Below are 17,674 nucleotides of genomic sequence, written 5' to 3'. Positions count from 1 at the left end.
TGGCGGGCACCTGTAGTCCCAGCTACTCGGGAGGCTGAGGCAGGAGAATGGCTTGAACCCGGGAGGTGGAGCTTGCAGGGAGCCGAGATCACACCACTGCACTCCAGCCTGGGTGACAGAGCGAGACTCCGTCTCAAAAAATAAAATACAATAAAAATTTAGCCGTTTCTTTGAGTCTTCATTTCCTTATGAAGGCTCCTGTATCATGTAAAACTTACATTAAATGCATTTGTATGCTCTTCTCTTGTTAATGTGCCTTTTGTTATAGGGGCCTCAGTCATGAACCTAAGAAAGTTAGAGGAAAAATATTTTCTTATCCTTACATAGGAGAGTGTTGGCTTCCAGATAATCTGCTTTCTTAAGACTTCTAATAAGCCTCCCACAATGACATGGGGCAGAGCCTGGGCTAGAGGGCATTTTGTGGGCAAACCCTAGTGTTAGACTCCATAGCTCTTCATTCCTTCTGCTTCTCACCTGGTGCTCCATGTCAGACCCCTGAACATGCACAGAGCTTATGGCTTACTCTTGGCTTGAGAGTTTCCATTTCAGTCCAGGCTGCTTCTACTTCTCCCAGAAGCTCTAAAGTTTTCCATGCAAATTACACTCCTGGTGGTCTGCCCCTGCAGACTCAGAATTTCTCAGGTGAGTGGCAGCTGAGCAGCCCCATTTGGGAGTTTTGAAGCACATTTATGCAGTGTCTTCTTTTAAATCCATTGACATATCTGATTTGCTTTTCCTTGGGTTATTTCTAAGTCACTTTTTTATTCCTCAAGTGGAAATTGGAAGAGGAAAGAAGGAGCCCCTAGGCCTCCAGAGTGTCATGAAAAGCCGCCCCCTTTCTGCAGGATAGTCTGCAGATGAATATTTGAGAGTTGCTTACTGCTAAATTCTCCTATCATTAGAAGCCCGTCTTTTCTGTGCCCCCCTTCCCATTCTCAATGACTACCACAGTCTATTGTACTCATGGCTTCCTGGAGAAATAATCAGTAGGAGCTGATTGGAGTTTTGCCAGTGCATAGAAACAGCGGGGCACGTGCCCCGTGACTGGGTGTGCTGCTCCCTGGCAGTGGCTTGTGTAAGACTAGAGTGTGTGTGTGTATGTTTTCTTCTGATTATTGCCCTCTTACTACACACACACCAGAATTAATTTCCCATCAAAATGCTGAGAGTGAAAAGAGGTAGGTTAGTTAGAGGTTTTAAGTAAATGGTTTACCACCACAGCTCATTGGCAGCGATTAAAATGCAAATCCTCTCACTCAGTAGGTAGGATGGAGCTTTGATGTATCCTTTTGTGGAAGGGAAGAATCAACAGCTGACGTGGTAATCAGGACTCATCAGCAGAAATTGCTTCATTTCTACGCTCTCAGGCAGTTTTGTGGAGCACTGAATTTGGGGAAATAGAACCAGGGCACTGGAAGAAAGAGCGGGTTCTGCCAGTCAGTCCTATGTGATGGGGAGAGAATTCCCAGGCACAGAAGGCTTCTTTTCTGTTTGTAGCAGCCTCTTGCTTGACTGTATTTGACTTAGGATAAAAACTCCAGTTCTGCTCAAAGAATGAAGGTCTGAGGTCTCTCCATAAGAATCAAACTGCCTGTGCAAAAATTATAAATATAACTGCCTTTGTAGGAGTAACAAATTAGTCATAAGATTAGAAATTATGGCTTAGGAGTTATGTAGCTAGAGGCCACAAGATTCCAAACTATCCCAATTGCTCCTAGGAATAACATCACTATTGTAAAACCTAAGATTGGTGCTTGAGATATTCTGCAGACCCTGTACTGGAGAGATCAGCTGGTGCCACCCAGATCGATGAACTGGCTCATTTGGTCTTGTGGCTCCCACTCAGGAACAGACTCAGTACAGCAGGACAGCTTTGACTCCCTATGATTTCATCTCCGACCTGACCAATCAGCCCTGGCCCTCTACCTGCCAAATTATCCTTAAAAAACCCCAGTCTCACAAGGTCAGGAGTTCGAGACCAGCCTGACCAACATGGTGAAACCCCGTCTCTACTAAAAATACGAAAATTAGCTGGGCGTAGTGGTGCACAACTGTGATCCCAGCTACTTGAGAGTCTGAGGCAGAAGAATCACTTGCACCCAGGAGGCGGAGGTTGTAGTGAGCCGAGATCGCACCACTGTACTCCAACCTGGGTGACAGAGTGAGACTTCTGTGGGGGGAAAAAAAAACCCAGTCTCCGAATTTTCAGGAGACTGATTTCGGTAATAATAAAACTCCCATCTGACATTTAGGCAGCTCTGCATGAATTAAATTTGTCTATTGCAATTCCTCTGTCTTGATAAATCCGCTGTATCTGGGCAGTGGGCCGAATGAACCCAAAGGGCGGTTACCAGAAGGTATAATCAGAAATTCTGACGGTTATTGCAGCTTGTGGAAAGATGTCCTGCCACAGGTTCTCCTGTATCAACTACATTCTGCAGCTGGGATTTTCAGCTAACTTAAGACAATTTGAAAACAGTGAGTTCCAAACAGGTCATGAATGGATTTAAGTTACAATTTAAAATTTATGTCAGGGAGCATTTGTGTCAAGAAATGAGACAAAGATGATTTATATGAATTCTCCAAAACATGAGGAAAGGTTTTTTTTTTTTGATATGAAGTTTCACTCTTGTTGCCCAGGCTGGAGTGCAATGGTATGATCTAGGCTCACCGCAACTTCTGCCTCCCAGGTTCAAGCGATTCTCCTGCCTCAGCCTCCTGAGTAGCTGGGATTACAGGCGCCTGCCACCATGCCCAGCTAATTTTGTATTTTTAGTAGAGATGGGGTTTTTCCATATTGGCCAGGATGGTCTTGAACTCCTGACCTCAGGTGATCTGCCCGCCTTGGCCTCCCAAAGTGCTGGGATTACAGGCGTGAGCCGCCACGCCTGGCCGAGGACAGATTTTTGGTCTAGAACTATGCTGTCCAATGTTGTACTCGTGGGCCACATCTGGATAGGGAGCATTTGAAATGTGGCCAGGCCAAATTGAGGTGTGCTATAAAGATGACATGTAAATAGGATTATAAAGAAAAAGGGAATGTAAAATAACTCATATAACTGTTTAATGTTGATTCTTATATTGAAATACAATTTTGGATATATTGGAATAAATAATATAGCAAAATTAACTTCACTTTTTTTTTTTCTACTTTGTGGCTATTAGAAACGTTAAAATTTTAAGTGTGGTTCGTGTTCTATTTCTGTTGGACAGCACTAGGCAAGATTTCATTATAATTGTCTTGTCTGCTGTGGGGTTCCTTTCTCCCACTAGAGGGAGATATGTTCCTGCCCCAGGAAATCTGAGGCTAGTGTGTAAATGCCGCTGCTTTTGAATGAACTCTTAAGCTGTTTTTTTTTTGGTGCTTCTTAAGTTTTTGCTTTGTTTTAATCCCACGTAACTCTGATGTTTCTAAAGGTTGCAGTTTGTGTGAAGGTAAAGCCAAAACAGAAGAGGGAAGAGGCAGAAAGTTTTTCTACCCTCTTTGCCTTAATGAATTCAGAGGTTTCTGTTACTTCTTTGTTGGATCACAGTAACTTGTCATTTGCTTGCCAATTGTTCCTTTGGACTTGAGTCTGTGTGTCTGTGTGCAGTGCAACACGCAAATAGGTGCATGCACACACACACAATGTGGTCTTGCGTGCAGCTGTCACAGAGAGGACCAGTGCCCTACTGCAATCACACACCTCCGTGGCACGCCCAGATCACTTGGAGTGCACTGTGGCTGGGGCTCCTGGAGGTGTGCCGTGTGTACCCTGGGCCGATGTGCAAGCCCGTCTCTTTTCTGTTGTTCCTAAATGTTGCCTGTGGTCTAATGCTTGGCTTACTGTTTGCATCTAGTGTTTGTGAATCTGCCCCTTGATCTTACTCTGAAACCAGCATTATTTCATGATTATATTTTAGTGACAGCACTCTCTCCTGGGTTTCCTTCTGGATAGCTCCTTTTCGGTTTCTTGAGGTTTTTATACTTTTGTTGATCTGATAAGCGTTAATATTTCCCTGTTCTTGTCTATGTACTCTTTGTCCTTTTTTGGGGGGGGAATCTCAGCCATTCTGGTGGTTTTGTCCCACCCTTATACTGAGAACTTGTAAGTCTTTATCTCCAGCTTAGAGCATTCCTTTGAGCTCCACCCACACCCATGCAGCTGCCTACAGGACATCGCACAGACCTCAGCATCGGCCCCCACAGCATTCCTTCCTGCATCATGGCACTCATCAGCACCATCATAGTTTCTTATTCTGTGTTTGTCTATCTTCGCCAGTATGCAGTAAGCCCCAGGAAGACAAAAGCCACGCCAGTCTGGTTCCATTTCGTTCCTAGTATCTTGTACTGTGTCTGGTTACTGTACATCGTCAAGAAGTGTTTGCAGATTTTATCTTTTGTTTCAAATCAACTGTATTGTTTACTTATAAACATGCTCACTACCATTATATGACTATTTTATTATATTTTGTTAGCATTATATCATGGTGGATCCAATCACCATAGTTTTGTGGCATAGTCTGTGTCAGAATTTCTTTTTCTTTTCTTTTTTTTTTTTTTGAGATGGAGTCTTGCTCTTGTTCCCAGGCTGGAGTGCGATGGCGCAATCTTGGCTCACTGCAACCTCTGCCTCCCGGTTGAAGCAATTCTCCTGCCTCATTCTCCTGACTGTGCCACCACACCTGGCTAATTTTTGTTATTTTTAGTAGAGACGGGGTTTCACCATGTTGGTCAGGCTGATCTCAAACTCCTGAACCTGTAATCTGCCCGCCTCGGCCTCCCAAAGTGTTGGGATTACAGGCGTGAGCCACCATGCCCGGCCCAAAATTTCTAACAGCGTGTGCACGTGGGCTATTTGCAGTAACCCTTCCCATGTTTTCCTGTGTTGGAAACTCTTCTCCCTTGCTGTCTCCTTTTGTGACCCTTATTACAAGCCAAGTTTCCATCAGTGGCTCTACATATTTCCAGGAACTTAGGTCACAGAACACTGGAAAGCAAGGTCAAGGAGTGTGGTATGTTTCCGTGCCTGCAGCTTAGTCCACTGGCTGCTTTTCCAGGACATAGTCCAATTCTTTCAGTGCTTCAGCTCTTCAGCCAACTCAGTTTTGTTTAGATTTGTGACTAACGAAGACTTTTTTTTTTTTTTTTTTTGGTCAGAACATGAAGAGGAGCTGGACCAGGAATTTGAGCTGGAGACTGACACTTTATTTGGAGGATTAAAGAAGGTACAAAGTGGGTGGATAATAAATCTCAGTTTTCAAACCTGATTTCAATATTTCACATCACATTTGTATTTGGAGTCGATCCAGGTATCGGATTCAGCAATCTGGAATGAAGCGCCCCTTCTGCTGTAAAGGTGTGAGTGTGCTGTGTTGGGGAAGGCATTCCCAGGGTCTCTATCTTCTTGTCCCCTGTTCTCTTCTGAAGATACCAGAAATGTGATTAACCTTATCATTTAGGACAGTTTTCACTTTTGTAAAGCTCAGAAACTTCCTTCTTGACCTAGCCAGATCCATCAGAATCACATGCAGCCCCTGGACACTCCTATACCGACTGCTGGCAGCTGTAGGAACATCTTCCTTCCGGCCTCTGAGTGTCCCTGGCTGTCCACGCTGCTGCAGAGTGTGCTGGGAATTCACATCCCTTGTCCCTCTGGTAGGGCGGTGCCAGGGGGCTGGCTCACTTGTCTTCAGCAGCAGCTCATTTTGTCTACTTTGGTAGCAGGCAGAGTGGCCACTGTTCTTTCACATACCCATGTCTTTCTAGATGTGACCAGTAGCACTTTGTGCTAGCGTATATATTCTGGGTAGGTACCAGACCCTTCTGTTCCAGTTGAGAGATGCCTGACTACTTTCTTCTCCCACCAGAACCCCTGTCCCTTTGAGGCTGGGGTTCTTCTCATTCTTCTCCATTCAGTTTCTCAGGACTCCATTTCAGCTACGACTTGGACCGTAGGGGGTCCAGGGCCCAGCTCATGGTGTGGGCTTCGGGTCAAGGCTAATTATGGGCTGCATATTTGTTTTTCTAAGTATTTTTATATGTTTTTTAAAATGTTATCAGAGCATTTTTTTTGTTTTGTTTTCTATTTTTACTTTATGTAATATACCAAATAGATTATAAATTCAATCAGCCTTTTGTGGGCTGGCTTGGGACATAAAAGACACCTTGCGTTCCAGGTTCTGAACACTCTGCTTGCAAATGAACTTTTGCAAAACAGTTCATTTCCATGTTGGGTATTGCCTGTACTAATATTTTTCTACTATTGAAAGTTGCAGATCTTGCTTGAATTGTAACAAATGTAGCTCAATTTCCATTTTGATTTGCTAGGGTAGCCGTTCCTCTCTCCCAACTCTGTACAGAGCCATGTGTAAGATACAAGGCCCATGTTTGTGTGGAACTGGGAAGAGCATCCTGCCCTGCATGGGGTGCCATTCTTGGCTTTTGTTGCTCTACCCACCAGATACTTCCATGAAAACTTAGATGTAAATTGAATTTTCATCCATGGCATCCATTTCTAGATGTTTCTTATTTAAATAAACCCTTTTTAGGATTGTTAGTAAGAATGTAATGTGGGTAGTATTGTGCCCACTTCAGAGATAGGAAATTTGGGAAGCTTTGTTACAAAGTGGAATTTGAGATGAAATAGGAGGTCGCCTTTCTGAGTGTTTTGAATCTACTCTTTACGAATGTAACACTAGCGGATGTCTTACAGCAGAAAAAAAGATGATTTTTTTTTTCCTTTTAGAGTTAAAATTCAAGCATTTTAGATAATATTGGAAATAGAGAATTATTTGCCGGGGCAAAAATAAGCAGACACATTTGAAAGACTTTTAGCTGCAGAGGAACAATGGTGAGGCAGCGTGAGAAAGTGAACACAGGGTCAGGCCCCAACAAGTTTTGGAGCTGCCACAGATTTCATTATCAAGGGCAGCCTCAGCCCAGCCATGCGTTGCTACTTCTAGACAAAGGGGCTTTGTCTTCACTGACTTCCCGGCTCCTGTCACTTCACTGAGTCAAGCCCAGCTGCTTGACTCCCTGTAGAGGCTCCAGAGCCCTGGAGAGATGACCCCTTCTCAGTGCTCTCCACAACAGCTCTCATAACAGGGCTGCGCTCGGGAGTGTTGTTGCTCAGGCCAGTTCTGCCTTCACAGAAAAGTCCACGTGGCGCAGACACACATACTCTGGGAGCTCCGAGGATTCCGTCTTTTGCCATCCCGACAAATCTGTCTGTCCATCCCTCTGTCTGACTATCCATTCATCTACCAGTGCTCTGAGCACCTCTCATCTTCTCATCTCTCTACTTCTCATCACCTTGCATGTGGGGTGGGTGGTTTGGAGCCTTAGAATTTATGGAGGAAATGATGAGTCCTGGTGGATATCCGGCAGATGAAGGACATTGATATGGGTCCTTAGGATCAAGACATTCCTTGCTGAATATTTCTTTTCTCAGAGGCTGTAGGAAGTGGCAAGCACATGCTATTTTGGTCCAAATTCTAATCAAAAGAAGATATTAGGTGTGACTAGAAATCATGACCTTTAGAAGAAAGCTTATGTTTTCTGACCAGCCCATCCCTTGAATGTTAGTCTGCAGATGGGTTGGTAAACCTCAGTACTGCTGACTTTTTTTTTTTTTTTTTTTTTTTGGAGACAGAGTCTCCCTCTGTTGCCCAGGCTGGAGTGCAGTGGTGTGATTTTGGCTCACTGCAATCTCTGCCTCCTGGGTTCAAGTGATTCTCCCGCCTCAGCTTCCTGAGTAGCTGGGATTACAGGTGCCTGCCACCACACCCAGCTAATTTTTTTTTATTTTTAGTAGAGATGGGGTTTCGCCATGTTAGCCATGCTGGTCTCAAACTGCCGACCTCAGGTGATCCACCAGCGTTGGCCTCCCAAAATACTGGGATTACAGGTGTGGGCCACCATGCCCAGCTGACATTTTATTTTGTTGAGATAGGGTCTCGCTCTGTAACCCAGGCTGGAGTACAGTGGCACAATCTTGGCTCACTGCAACCTGCATTTCTCAGGTTGCCTCAGTCTCTCGAGTAGCTGGGATTACAGGCACACACCACCACGCCTGGCCAATTTTTGTATTTTTAATAGAGATGAGGTTTCACCACGTTGGCTAGGCTGGTCTCCAACTCCTGACTTCAAGTGATCCACCTGCATCGCCCTCTCAAAGTGCTGGCATTACAAGCGTGAGCCACCATGCCTGGCCACACATTTTATTAAAAAAAAAATTTTTTTTTTTAAGAGATGGGATCCCGCTCTGTCACCCAGGCTGGAGAACAGTGGTTGTAATCATAGCTCACTGGAGACTTGAACTCCTGGGGTCAAACGATCCTTCTGCCTCAGCCTCTTGAGTAGCTGGGACTACAGACATGCACCACCATACCTGGCTGATTTTTAATATTTTGTAGAGATGGGATCTCACTATATTACCCCGGTTGGTCTTGAACTCCTAGCCTCATCCTTCCAAAGCACTGGGGTTACAGGTGTGAGCTATGCTGCCTGGCCACTACTGACATTGTAGATCAGATGGCTGTTGTGGGGAGCTGCTCTGGACATTGTACCATGCTTAGCAGAGTCCCTGGACTCTACCTAGTAGATGCTAGCAGCATTTCCTGCCCTAAGCCTTAACAATTTCAAAAAGTGGGCTGGGTGTGGTGGCTCACTCCTGTAATCCCAGCACTTTGGAAGGCTACGACCAGCAGATCACTTGAGGTCAGGAGTAGCCTGGCCAACATGATGAAACCCCACGTCTACTAAAAATACAAAAATTACAGCCAGGTGTGTGCCTGTAATCCCAGCTACTCCAGGGACTGAGGCATGAGAATTGCTTGAACCCGGGAGGTGGAGGTTGCAGTGAGCTGAGATCGTGCCACTGTACTCTGCACTCCAGCCTGGGTGTCAGAGTGAGACCCTGTCTCTAAAAATAAAAACAAAAACAAACAATTAAAAAAGTCTCCATGCATTGCCAAATGCCCCCAGGAGGCAAAAATCATCCCCTTTTAAGAGCAGCTGGTCTATAGCAATATTTAAGGGCTCTTAAATGACCACTGCCTTGATCATGCCGATTTGCCATTCTTACCTTTGCTCATCCTGTTCCTCTTCTGGATTGGGGCTCACACCTTCCCTGTCCAGCCCTCACTCAGACTTCAGATCATAGCTGGCTCCCTGTCACGGAAGCATTGCCTGAACCTCAAGCTGGGCTTTGGTGCTCATAGTTCCTGACACTTCCCTGCCTCTCTCTTAAGTAATACTTCCTTCCACAAATACAGCTTTCAATGAGAGTGTCTCTGTGCTCAAGTCCATATAGAGTGCTGGGGATAGTGGTGAACCAGACAGACAACGTTCCTATGCTAGTTTCTCCTACTAGGGACAGGCTGACTGCAAACAAATGAACAGTGGCCACAGATTGAGCTAAATGCCATGAAGGCAGTAAACAGGGTGATAGGATAGCACTGTTCTGGATGAAATCGTGCACCCTATTATGACAAATTTATTTGTAGAATTTTATTTGGTGTTGTCCTTTCTCACTTAGATTGTGGGTCCCACAAAAGCAGGGCTGGGGTTTAATCATTTATGTATCTTCAATGCCTGGGGCAGAGTCAGTATTTTATTGAATTTAACTGCAGGAAAGAGTGAAGTGCCAGGTTGCAGCATGGAGGTGTGAAATACATTGGTCCTACGTGCCTCTAGATAGCTGTGTAGGTAAGTGGGCTAAGTGGGACAGTGTGTAGAGTCAGAGTAGGGAGACACCATTCTGGGCACAAAAAAATCACAAACTGCTTCTGGGAGAAGGGGGCTGACCTTCACCTGAGCTCCAGAGAATGGGTAGGATTTGGCGAGATCATCAGTAGAGGAGACGCTGTTCCAGTGGTGTTGCTATGGTTAGAAAAGGGAAGAACATATTAGGGAAATGGTGACTCAAAGTGAAGCTTCACTTAGGCCAGTGAAAGGGAGCTGGACCTGACTGTAGTCCTCCAATTTTTGATGATGTTCAGGTTTGGAGGATTACAGCCCCAATGAAGAATGCTTTTGAGCTTTGTCATTTCTTTGAGGGTAACGCTGATTGCACTTGCCGAGACAACAGATGTGGTGTGGGTGCTTGTGTAGGTGCGGCTGTCAAGGGCTGTTCAGACTCCATATGCTTTGGTTTTTGCATCCTTTTTTGTAATGTTTGCTCTTCCAGGCTGTCAGGGTGAAAGCGCCCCTGCACCCCCGACCCCCCACAGGCTCCAGTGTGCTGTGCTAGAATGGGGCGAACACAGCCTTGCTGGGTTCTGGAGTGATCTGTCGTTGTATTTGCCAGTCCCTTTCTCTTTCTTCTTGCTGATCTTCTCTCTAGTGATGCCAGGGCAATAGGGGAAATATTTCAGTGCCCACGTTGCTTGCTCGATGAAGTAAACATGTTTCTAGACAGTAGTATCTGAACCAAACTGATACAAATGAAGTTCTATGTCAGGTATATTGTCATTAATTCTTTTCCTTTAGGATTCAAGATCATAAATACTTGGCATAATGGAAAGAGCACAGGTTTGGAGTTAGATGGGCTTGAGTTCAAGTTTGGCTTTGCTACCTCTGAGAAAATAATTTACCTCCTTTTTAAAAAAATGTATGTATTTTTTTGAGATAGGCTAAAGTACAGTGGCATGATCTTGGCTGTAACCTCTGCCTCCCAGGTTCAAGTGATTCTCTTGCCTCAGCCTCCTGAGTAGCTGGGGTTACAGGCGTGTGCCACCACACTCAGCTAGTTTTTGTATTTTTAGTAGAGATGGTGTTTCGCCATGTCGGCCAGGCTGGTCTCGAACTCCTGGCCTCAAGTGATCCACCCATCTCGGCCTTCCAAAGTGCAGGGATTACAGGCATGAGCCACTGTGCCTGGCTTCATTTACCTCCTTTTAGCCTCAGTTTTATTACCTGGAACGTGGGAATACAAGGTTATGGAGAAAGAGGGTGATGGACAGAAAACACCCAGCATGCTTGTACTTAGTACAGAATAGATGCACAATACCTGTTATTGTGGTTATTGTTAATTTTTTCTTCCATGGATGAATAATTCCTTGCTTTAGCATTAAGAATTATTGATTCTCGGTCAGGTGCGGTGGCTCATGCCTGTAATCCCAGCACTTTGGGAGGCTGAGGTGGGCGGATCACCTGAGGTCAGGAGTTCGCAACCAGTCTGGCCAACGTGGTGAAACTCTGTCTCTACTAAAAATACAAAAATTAGCTGGGTGTGGTGGCGGGTGCCTATAATCCCAGCTACTTGGGAGGCTGAGGCAAGAGAATCGCTTGAACCCGGGAGGTGGAGGTTGCAGTGAGCCGAGCCTGCGCCGTTGCACTCCAGCCTGGGCAACAAGAGAGAAACTCTGTTTCAAAAAAAAAAAAGAATTGCTGATTCTCCCTCTGTAGCAAGGAGATAATGTTCTACAGAGAGACATTTACATGTAGAGGGGGACTGCTGTTGAAAAGAGCTCTCAAAATCCTAATGCATTATGAAGAGTGTTACAAGTAATCAATTCTGTTCTTTCCTGAGGACACATTTTCCCATGACAGGTTTCTGAAATTGGGGCAGACCTCTAAATAAGCTGTTCTTTCAGAAGTAAAATCAGAGAGGACTTTCCATTGCCTGTGAGGAGGCTTAGGAAGAAGAGACAGAGGCAGACAGGGGAGCTTAAATATGAATGACTGTGAACATAGAGAAAGAGGTACTTCTATAAAGACACAGTTCTTAGCTACTCATGCTTTGCCCATGAAGATTTTTAAGATTTGGCTTATTTATAAATGCCTCTGTATTTTAATACTTCAACAACATTCCATTTTGACTCATTTAACAAATGAGTTAAATGCGCACCTGCTGTATAAGCAGCTTTCAGGCCACGTACCAGGGATGCTGTGACATTCCAGGCTCAGTCTCTGTCCTAAGTGGGCTCTGAAGTTTGGGGGAAGGTGATGATGTGACAGTGAGCTGGTGGTGCAACAGCCACTGGGGCTTGTAGAGACAGAGGGTGCAGAGAACCCGACCGGCAGGGACTGAAGGGAGGTGATGACTGGGAGACGGGAAAGGTAGGTGAAGGGAATAGCATGCTTGACGACCTGGATTTGAGTGAAATAAATTTGGCTTGGCTGGAAGGTTGAGTTGTGAGGAGGGCAAATGACTCAAGATAGGCAGGGGATAGATCATAAAAGCCATGAAGTGCCATATGCGGAGTCTGGACTTTATCCAGAGGGTAGTGGTCAGTCATTGAAGGGTTTCAGGTGCCATTTCTTCTGTGGACTTTCTGGAGCCCTCTGACTGATTTTCCTGCCTTGCCCTGTCTCTCTCTTCTTTCTCTTTTCTCTCTCCACACACACATATACACACACACTCTTGATCTGTTAGTTTGGCAGAGCTAAACCCTTGATTCTACCTTCACCTTATTTTTCTCCTAGCTTCTTCAATGACTTTTCTTTTTTTTTCTCCATGCAGAGTCTCACTGTGTCACCCAGGCTGGAGTGCAGTGCATGATCTTGGCTCACTGCAACCTCTGCCTCCTGGGTTCAAGCGATTCTCCTGCCTCAGCCTCCCAAGTAGCTGGGACTACAGGTGCCCGTCACCATGCCTGGCTAATTTTTATATTTTTAGTAGAGATGGAGTTTTACTATGTTGGCTAGGCTGGTCTTGAACTCCTGACCTCATGATCCACCCATCTTGGCCCCTCAAAGTGCTGGGATTACAGGCGTGAGCCACTGCATCTGGCCTTCAAGGACCTTTTTAATGAAACAAATAATATTTCCCATGAACTACTAGATAGAAGAGAGAGAACAGAGCAGGATAGCTGGTGGCTAAGAATTAATAAGCAAATTTGATGTTCATCCATTCACATTGCAGATGCTATTTTTTTTTTTTTTTTGGAGACGGAGTCTCACTCTGTCACTCAGGCTGGAGTGCAGTGACGTGATCTCAGCTCACTGCAACCTCCGCCTCCCGGGTTCAAGTGATTCTCTTGCCTCAGCCTCCTAAGTAGCTGGGACTACAGGTGCGTGCCACCACGCCCAGCTAAGTTTTTGTATTTTTAGTAGAGACAGGGTTTCACCATGTTGGCTAGGATGGTCTTGATCTGACCTTGTGATCCACCCGCCTTGGCCTCCCAAAGTGCTGGGATTACAGGCATGAGCCACCACACCTGGTTGCAGATCCTATTTTTACATGAGGCAGAGAGCTACAATTCCTATTCCTGTTCTCCCCAGGAAATCACTAGCATCTTACGTTTTTCCTACCTGTCCGCAAATTTACATGTCAGGAAGAAAATCTAGCATGGATGAGACTATACCAAAGGTCATGTACTGATGGGTAAAGAGCCGGCATTCTTTGTGTTCACAAGAAGGAAGCAAACCTGACCTTCCATCGCTAATCATGGGTATTTTTTCTTATTTATTTTTTTGAGACAGAGTCTCACTCTGTTGCCTGCGTTAGAGTGGGGTGGCACAACCACAGTTCACTGTAACCTCTGCCTCCCAAGTTCAAGCGATTCTCGTGCCTCAGCCTCCCAAGTAGCAGGGCCTACAGGCATGTGCCACCATACTTGGCTAACTTTTTGTATTTTTAGTAGAGACAGGTTTTCAACATGATGGCTAGGCTGGCCTCAAACTCCTGGCCTCAAGTGATCCACCTGCCTTGGCTTCCCAAAGTGCTGGGATTACAGGTGTGAGCCACCCCGCCTGGCCTAATCCATAGGTTTCTTGCTCCTGCCATTTTGGAGACTCTTCAACCCACATTCTTTGTCTGGAGGGGCTGGCATGGAACACAGGAATCTGTCTCTGCTAAGCAAGCCTCTCTGGGAAGGGGAAAAACTGTATAAAATCTAATTTTCTGTTAAGACAGGCTGAACATTCACACACACAGCCAAATCACTTATTAATCTGCTCCCATCAGATGGAGGGAGGCAGAGAGATGACAGACATGCTGGAATAATCTTTGAGGGGCTGCGGCTTAATGAAAATGAGTTAAGGCCTAACCTCTGTAAACTCACCAGAGTTTACACACATGAAACAAAGCAAACATTGCCAAGAGATCAGTGTTCCTTCATAAGAAGTCCCCAACCCCAGTGGGCATATTCACCTCAATTCAGCAAACATTATCAAGAGTCTACTAATGTTTGAGGGAGTTCGATGCAAAGATGAAGACATTCCCACTGTGGAGAATGGTGAGAAATTTCTCAGTCACAAACCAGTCAGTTTACAAGTCAGTGGTTACTACCTGCTTTCTGATCTGGGTTGTGATAATGCTGTGGGTTAAGGAAGTAAGAGGCATTATTTCTCTACTCAACAAGTTTATACTCTATTTGAGAATTCCAGGAGGACACCCCTCACTTTGATATGGCTGATGTGTGAAGTATTTAACAAGGGCCAGGGCTGTACACAGCCAGGACAATTGGCCCTGCTCGTGGGTCCTGCCTGAAAGCTGGCCCCGGCATGCCATTTAACAAAGTGTTTCCATATGTATGATTGTCCCTAGTCGGTGTAGCCAAAAATTACTGGGAGAGTTTCTAGCCTTGGAATGATCAGAGAAGACTCTCTGGAATAGGTGGATTGGAGCTGAGTCTTGAATAGAAGTACTATGTTTTGAACTGACCCAAGCCTATTTTGTTGTTTGACAAAAATAAAGTTCTTTGGTTTTACTCTTGGTAACTTCTGTCATTTGGAGGTGGATAGGAGTTAAATGACTTCTCTCCTACAACCTTGCCACCAAGTGGTATGTTAAACAGTGAAGGTGTCTAACTCTGAATTCTCCTACAAGTACAAACATTCATTAGGTAGGGAGGTACAAAACCCATCATTGAACTTGTTCCTGAAAGCTTGTGAAGCCTCTACGGTCTGTCTTTAGGTACTCCAACTTGCATCTTGCATGAAAGTTCCTTCTGAGGCTGGTGCAATTCTATTCTGCTGGCTGAAGCAGTTACCCTTCTAGTCTGATTAGAGGATAGAGCCTTATTAAAGCAAAGGACACAGACCAAGAGAGTGTTAGACTTTCAGTGCTTTGGGTGCTGGGCTCAAGGGAAGTGTTTTTTGTTTTTTGTTTTTTTTTTAGATGGGGTCTCTCTCTTGGCCAGGCTGGAGTGTAGTGGTGCCAGCACCGTAGCCCCCAGAATAGCTGGGACTGTGAGCATGTGCCACCATATCCAGCTAAGTTTTAAAATTTTTGTACAGACAGGGTCTTGCCCAGGCTTGTCTCAAACTCCTGGCCTTAAGCAGTCCTCCTGTCACGGCCCCCCAAACTGTTAGGATTACAGGTGTGAGCCACCACACCCAGACTAATTTATTTATTTATTTTTTAAAGACAGGGTCCTGCTCTGTCATCCAGGCTGGAGTGCAGTGGCATGATCATAGCTCACTGTAACCTCTAACTCCTGGGCTCAAGTGATCCTTCTGGCTCAGCCTCCCAAAGTGTTGGGATTACAGGCGTGAGCCACTGTACCTGGCCTCAAGGGATTCTTACATGCTTCATTATTACAAGGGTATCAGAGCCTGAAAAAAATTTCAATCCATCACATATTGAGCACCATGCTTTTCATTACTAAAATATTTATTTCTAACATTCCTTGTGCTAGTAAACTTTCAGGTGCAGCTTTAGGTACCATGTTGGAATTATTTGAATTGTAGTCATGTCTGGGAGTAGATTTCTGATTAGAATCCTTCAAATGCTAACTCACTCTTTCTGGACTCCTCATTTGGATACTTTCAATGTCAAGAACTGTCCTGAGAGGTGGATTAAAGTTAATTTACATACAAACATATAAGGGCTGTAACAGGATTCAGAATTATATAAGTGCCATAACAAGACTCAGAGAGAAAGGGGGACGGGATTATTCCAGCCTAGGGCAGGTTGAATAGTGGCGGGATCTGAAATTTGGGGGGAGGTATGGGGAAGTGGGAAGGAGGGAAAACATTTCCTTCTCTCAGTACATTTCCTAAAAGTGGTGCCTGTCAGCATTCTTAAAAAGGTTATTACCTTTTAAAATCATGACATGACAGTTGATAAGCCTTTGTTAAAAAGAAATTAAGCAGCAGCAGCAAGGTAAGAGCGAGATCACAGGGGCACGTGGGAGATGTAAAGTGGGGTGTCTTTGTGTGGGGAACTGACTGATGCCACTTTCAGGGATGACAATACCTGCCGAAAAGTTCGAGATGGGTGAAGGTTTGTTGTTCCATCATGATTTTGCTCCCAGGTTTGATGAAAGCAAATCTCAGGTCAAATTCTATCTGGCATGTGTACATTTATTAAACACTTACTAGGCAAGCAGTGGAAACCAGTTTACACCAAGCTGATCAGTGGAATTGGTGGAGTCCTTTAAGGAGCTTGCATCACCACCTTGCATTGAATTTTTTACTCGGTAGATAATAGAACATTATCTAGGGGAGGATGGATTTGGGGCTTTTTTGCAGACAGGCAACCAGAAATTTTCCAACCATGTGACTGAATTTAGGATTTTAAAAGGCCATCACTTAAGGGGGAGTCTCTCTAAACTGTCTAGCCAGTCTTGTGTCTTCAATGTTAAAGTTGCTAATTAACAAGTCAGATATCACCAGGGAAAGTTACGCAGACTTTTATCGTGCAAATATTTGTTGCTTTGAAATAGAAAACAAGAGTTAACCGTGGGCTTGAAAAAGCTATTTTACGCGTTTAATAAACAGCAATAATGATATGAACACCAACGATGAAACAGTAGAACTTTCACTACGAAGTTTCCTCATGAAATCTCTCTTTGTAAAACATAGAGCACCTTGCTAAAGCAAGGTATCAAAAAATTAGGTGAAAACTGATTTGTTTTTCTCCACGGAAATCTTTAGTAAAAGGCGAAAGATTTGTTCGATCTGAAGAGAAACCAGTTGAATGCTGTGCAGTAGTTTAACTCATTATTGTAGTAACTGCACCTCCTAGTACACCGATGGTGCCTACAGTTCGCACCAAAAGAATTACTGCCTACAGTTTGCACAAAAAGAGTTCTTTAATATTCCCATAGCTAGAAATGTTCAGTCAAAAGAAATATTCTTTTAAGCTTTAAAGAATTTACTATGTGCAGGGTACTATGGGTATGCAAATGAGATGTTGAGTCATCACCTTGAGATTCCACACCTTGTTATTCACCGGGTGCCTTTGGTGCTACCACTAGGGGGCGAAGTAGAGGACATGCTAGCTGGGTTCTAAATCCCATCCTGGGTTAGCCACAGAAACTCGTTTTAGCCCTTTTTCTATAATGGGACTTGGAGTACGATTTGTTATCTTTAGCATCATCTTATTTTGAAACAATTACACATTTACAGGAAGTTGCAGCAATAGGACAGAGAGGCCTTGTGTACCTCTACCCAGCTTCCCCAGTGGGGAATCTTTTTTTTTTTTTTCCCTCAACTTTTAATTTTAGATTCCAGGGGTACATGTGCAAGTTTATTACCTGGGTATATTGTGTGACGCTGAGGTTGAGGGTATGAATGATCTTGTCACCCAGGTACTGAGCACAGTACCCAATAGTTAGTGTTTCAGCCCTTGCCAGTCCTCCCTCCCACCCCCCAGCAGCTCCTGGTGTCTGTTGTTGCCAACAGGAGGACCTGATGGTTAGCTCCCCAGTGCGGACTCCTCCACAGTGAACTCAAACTCAGGAACTTGACATTAGTACAACCCACAGACTTTAATCAGATTTCACCTGTTTTGCAGGC

General features: G+C 44.7%; 1 protein-coding gene and 1 non-coding gene across 12 annotated transcripts in view; one reads left to right on the top strand and one right to left on the bottom strand.

The window, feature by feature from the left end:
• Positions 1-17,674, top strand: part of HHAT (hedgehog acyltransferase) — a 357,788-nt gene that overhangs the window by 29,597 nt on the left and 310,517 nt on the right. For all 11 annotated transcript variants that reach the window (XM_063613153.1, XM_063613154.1, XM_063613148.1 and 8 more), the window contains one exon: positions 5,141-5,208. In XM_063613153.1, coding sequence (XP_063469223.1) covers positions 5,141-5,208 — 68 coding nt within the window. The remainder of the gene's footprint in view (positions 1-5,140; positions 5,209-17,674) is intronic.
• LOC129459013 (U5 spliceosomal RNA) lies at positions 16,741-16,852 on the bottom strand. The gene has a single exon (XR_008649832.1). It is a non-coding gene; the product is annotated as a U5 spliceosomal RNA (small nuclear RNA).

The sequence above is a fragment of the Symphalangus syndactylus genome, chromosome 19, assembly GCF_028878055.3.
Source record: "Symphalangus syndactylus isolate Jambi chromosome 19, NHGRI_mSymSyn1-v2.1_pri, whole genome shotgun sequence".
Lineage (NCBI taxonomy): Eukaryota > Metazoa > Chordata > Mammalia > Primates > Hylobatidae > Symphalangus > Symphalangus syndactylus.
This window is presented reverse-complemented; position numbering and strand designations above follow the sequence as displayed.